The 5,354-nt window shown below is 46.1% G+C and overlaps 1 protein-coding gene across 1 annotated transcript in view; it reads right to left on the reverse strand.

Moving 5' to 3' along the window:
- Positions 1-498: 498 nt before the first annotated feature.
- Positions 499-5,354, reverse strand: part of tshz3b (teashirt zinc finger homeobox 3b) — a 40,403-nt gene continuing 35,547 nt past the window's right edge. The window contains exon 3 of the mRNA XM_027004751.2: positions 499-5,354. This exon is cut by the window's right edge and continues 198 nt beyond it. Within this exon, the coding sequence (XP_026860552.2) occupies positions 2,125-5,354 (3,230 nt within the window). The 3' untranslated portion in view covers positions 499-2,124.

The following is a 5,354-nucleotide window of genomic DNA, read 5'->3' on the forward strand; positions in this document are numbered from 1 at the left end:
CACTTTTCACTTCACATTGTCTGATGCTTCCCCAGTTAAGCCATATTAGGAGAGTTAGTGAATGGATGTGTCACCAAGCAGGGAGTTAAATGAAGAGAGTGATATGGGAGCACTATGGCAATGTGTGGCTCCACTAAACTGTGCCACATGCAAGGCATTCTACAAATTAATGATGAGGTCTCAACACAACACCGCTCAGAGGACCAATCCCACTTCATTCGTTCTGCCCTACCAAAAACGTAACATTCCTCGGATAGAGGGAAATTTCCGAGATGAACGTGTGTTCACACATAGACGCGTTCCCTCACGCGGTGAGTGTTCTGGCCATGAAGCGGTCATTTTGTCGCTTAACTGGTGATCCCCATCACCATGCTGCCCCACACTGCACGGTCCCCTGCCCTGCAATAGCCTTTATTTCGCTAATTATCCAGCCACTAACGCCTGACAAACTCGCCATGACGCATCGAGTTATTGCAAAAAAATTCTAATAAATAAAAATAATCCCAAAACATTTTCATTTTAATGCTGCAGTAGAAAAAAAGGTTATATGAAGTCATATAATGGGTGCTTCATTGTCAACAACAACAAAACAGAGAATCACTGGCACAGAATGCATAACAGTGCCTGTGCTGTTTACATGCCAATATTTTACACATTAAATTTCCATTCACTGGCAGCTGTCAGTTATTTCAGCAAATTAACTGCCAAAAAATGTCGCAGAACTGTCAATCGGAGGCAAGGAAACCATGGTTACCTTTCATATCCCAAAAAGCTGCAGTGTGGAATCATGGGAGAATAATTAGACAGAACAACATAAAAGTTACCAATCAAAAAGGCATTCTACAATATGAAACAACAACCAAGAGTGCTTATAAATAATAGGTTACATTGTGGAATTCCTCCTTGCGTTATAAAGTAGCATCTTTTGTACAACCTTTTAAATGTTCAAGAAATGATGGAACAAATATTGTCTTGTACAATAAGTTTAACCCTTTGAGCACGAGGTGGAATTAAAAGTTTAGGGTGTATGTTTTTTTCTCTCTCATTTCCATACATCTGATTAAATAACATTTATAAAACTATTGTGCAAAACAATTTCATTAATGTCTTCATATATTGTGCACCAGTAGATAGTCATACTCCTCTTAAATTAAAAATATAAAATGATGCATAATTTAGACAGAAATTAGTTTATATGTTTTTATATACATATTTTTACACCACCTGATTTAATAAAGGCCCCTGATTTTGGAAAACTAAAAGACTGTTGTTTTGGATTCACACACATTTTGCATCAGAAGCCACTCAGGTTAAAAGCTTGAATATCAGGCATGGCAATGATTTTCTATTCCTTTTTTGTATTTTATTTATTTATTTATTTGTATTTGTTTGTTTATTTGTTATTTGTTTTAGATTTGTGAGTTTAGAAATATGTAGAAATGTGGCCTCTCAAATGCATTTGAACTAAGTATTCCCAATCAATAATTTTTCTCTCATTTTATTTTCTTTATTGTGGATTGCTAATGTACAAGTGCTTGAGCGTACTCAGAGGGTTAAATTTTGTCTGCTGACACCAGCATATATAGTTCACGTTAACAAAAAGAAAGAAGGAAAGAGAGAGATTCAGTTATCAAAAGTTAAACTAAATTGTTTCATCAATGCATGCAGCTTACTGCATCTCAGGGATGCCAAAAAAAAGAAACAAAAATTAAAATAAAATAAAAAAGGTGAATCCAATTTACACAACTTTCAAATACATACAACTTCATTTTAAGTTTTTCTTATATACCTTCATATTTTACCAGTGACAACAGCACTTCTTCACTCAACACTGCACAGTTAGAAAATTATCTTTTTTTGTTTTTCTATATTTTCAGGGGGCTTTTTTTACCTAAAAGGAGGAAAGAGAATGTCTCTGGACCGGAATGAGTTATTCCAGGAGGAAAACCCACACATCATGTGCCGAAACTAAACAGTAGTTTTATGGCATCTATGTGCAGTTAGTTCTTTGTTAGTCATTGTCAGTTTGTCTCGGTTTTAAGAAATGTTAGTCAGAAGGCTTCAGAGAAAGCGAGAGAAATTGTGAGAGACATTGGAGACAGAGCAGTGTGTCTTTGACCAGCGCTAAGGTTTCTCAAGTTCACAGACATACATAAGGTGGTCCTCAGGGGATTTGCCATGAGTCTTGCTCAGATGGAGTTTGACAGCGTGCTTGCTAGCAAAAGTCCGGTTGCACAGTTTACACTGATACGTGGTGCCGTTGCCCTCTTCGTCTGGGGATGGAGAAGGGGAGTGGGACTGAGAGTGGGGGCTCAGGTTGGGATTGGTGTTGGGGTTGGACAGGGAGTGGGCTAGGGCGTGGGCCTGAGCTGTGAGCAGTTTCTCAGACAGTCCCCTAGCGTGGCGTGAGATCTGGCTCGCTAACTGCTCCCCAGACAATTTTGCCAGGTCCCTAAGCCGGAAGCCAAGGTGGGATTCAAGATGGCTGACATACGTGGAAGGGGAGCGTATCTGTGAAGCACAGTCACTGCAGAAGAACACGGGGTGGCCGGAATCAAGATTCTTCAGGAACTTGGTGCCACCTGTCCGCCTCAACTGGTACTTGACGTTAGCCAGCCAGTGGCTGATGGTCGTCATTGAGAGACCGGTAAAGCGAGAGATGTGCATGCGTTCCTGCGGGCTGAGGTCAGACATGATGTACTTGCCGTCACCTGTTTGCCGCAAGCTGGAAGCAAACTGTGCTTGCAGGATGAGCAGATGCTGGGGGTTCCAGTTGGACTGTCGTCCTTTGCGCTTCTGAGCTGGGGACATGTCCTCAGGCTCCTCCTGTGTAGCGCCATCTACATCTGACCGCTCAGACAGACTGGTTGGCGTAGAAGATTTGGACACATGACTTTCTGTTAGGTTGCGAAGCATATCGGAGATGTCAGACAGGGCATTTTCACGCAGGGGTGAGTTAGACATGAACGAAGCAACTGCGGATGTCTTGGCCATGGTAATGGTTGAAGAGGGTGACACAGAGGAAGGTGTCGAAGTAGACGAGGACAGCAAAGCCGACCCGAGGGAACTGCTTTTTTCGCTTTTGCCTTTGGTCAGGTCAATGGGCTGGTCGTTGTTGATATGGTAGAAGTATCGGTCAAGGTGCTCATTTGTCTTTTTGGTCTGGGCTGGTGTAGAGGCAGCTACGGCTGCCTTCTCTGCCAGACTGTTGCTCATCTTGAAGAGCATGCTCATGGGATCCAGGGATGGGAGGGCCGGTTTAGCAGCTTTGCCTAGGTGGACATTCATGACTGACTGAAGCGCACTTAAGGGGTTGACGAATGGTTGTTCTGGCGGATGGTCAGTTATAATTGCGGTGCTGCTGCATAGGGAGGTGACAGGAGTCTTGACAGCATGGTCAGTGCCATTCTCCAGGGACATTTTTGGAAGGGCATCACCATTGGAGTCCTTGTGAGCATTCACTGACCCATTGCTTTCCGGGGTTTTGGCTCCTCTTCTCTCTTTGGGTGACTCGCCTCTGGTGGATTCCCCTGCCTCACTACTGCAAGGAGAGGGCGTGGTTCGTCTGAGTGGGGAAGCTCTTGCTCCAGGATCCCTCATTTTCTCCTCCACTTTGGCCACTTTTTCCGTTACTTTCTTGACAAGCTCCTCCATGGCATGGAAGTTATTTTTGGGTAAAGGGGAGGTCTGGCAGCTTGGAGGGGATATGAGAGATTGGCTTTTGGTGGGAGACATGATCTCTTCTCCAGAAAACATGTACTTCAAAGGGGAGCTCTTTCCTGAGTTGCGTAAGGAAAGTTTCATGATGTTCGGGAGCTGATAGGCAGCATGAATGCTAGGGTAGCCTCCCCAGCTTGGTGTACCATTCTGTGCTTTGTTGATGGCAGAAGTGACTGTGTTTTCCAGTGACTTGAGAATGTCAAACCCCCCCTTTGGGCTTTCTTCCAGATCTTCTTCGGTCAAATACGGATATTTGGAGGAGACATCAAACTTCTCCTCAGCCTCGTCTTCTGTGACTTTCTTCTCTTTGCTGCTGTTAGTGGTTTCCTTGGTGCACTCTTCTTCCCTTTCTTCTTTCTTAATTTCCATAGCACTGATGGCAGGGGATACGCAAGGTGGAGGAGGTGCAGGCGGAGGTGGAGAAAAAGCTGTGGCAGCCAGTGGCACTGACTGAACCTTATCTTCACTGGGAGGCATGGTGTTAGGGGCTGGGGTGGTGGGTGACTCCATGATGGGCTTTCCTTTCTTGATTGCTGAGTTGGTGACTTTGATGAAATGACCTGTCACCATCATGTGAGCTGTTAGCTCCTGCAGTGTATCATGGGAGCTCCCGCACTCCATGCACTTCAGTATTTGGGATTTCCGAGATTCAAACTGCCATGCGTAGCTTGCGCCGTTCTGATGCCCATAGCGGTTGTTGGGGGTTATGTAGGGATTCGCTGTCTTCTGCAGGAGGTCACTGGACTCCGAGAGAGAGGGTTTGGGTGTGCCACCATTGGAGTCTGGTGAGCTTGGCAGCTCCAGCTCAATAGGGGCTCTTTTGCGAGCTGAGGAGATGATCTTAGCTGCTACGGGTGTCACAGGCTCCTTGAGAGGCACTTTCTGGTAGTGTTTCGTCTTGATCATATGGACGCTGAGGTCCTGTAGTGACTCAAAAGAGTGGCCACAGTACATACACTTGAGGACTTTTTGGGCATCCTCCTTGCCTTCCATCTCCAGCAGTGAACGCTTGCGGGGTTTGGACCAACGCTTTGTGCCCTCACTGTCTGTCTCATGGTTGTCGTCTCTGTAGTGGCCTGTCTCATTCATGTGTACAGTAAGCTCAACCAGCGTGTCGTAGGCAGCACTGCAGTCCTTGCAGCGGAACTTGCTGGCACCAGTGAATATGGAGCCATAGAGCTTGGTGCTCTGCCGGTACAGCTGCACAGTGCTAAAGAGGTTAGGCTCAGATGCCGGATGCAGTATTCGGTTCTGGTTCTGCGAAACTTGCTGCAAGGTTTTGGCGACAGCCGACTGGTGCCAATCATAGCCACCGCTACCGCAGCTACTGCTGCTGCTGCTACTACTGCTGCTACTGCTGTGACTCCGTGGGGGTTTTTCAGACGTGGGCTGTGTCACATTCAAGTTCAGGGATGACCAATAGGAATTGGTCAGGAAGCTGGTGTAAATGGCCTTCATCTGCTCCAGGCTGTCCAGGCCTGCAGAGGTCATTTCCTCAGTGCTGGGATGGGTGGCAGGCACCGTCCTAATGGACGCGACGGAGGAAAGCGACGGAAGGGACTCCTTGGCTGTGCCGTCCTCCTCGTTCTTCACCGAGGCACTCTCGAAGTCCGACATGCGGTCGCTGGACTCAC

Source organism: Electrophorus electricus, chromosome 21 (assembly GCF_013358815.1).
Source record: "Electrophorus electricus isolate fEleEle1 chromosome 21, fEleEle1.pri, whole genome shotgun sequence".
In the NCBI taxonomy this organism is placed as follows: domain Eukaryota; kingdom Metazoa; phylum Chordata; class Actinopteri; order Gymnotiformes; family Gymnotidae; genus Electrophorus; species Electrophorus electricus.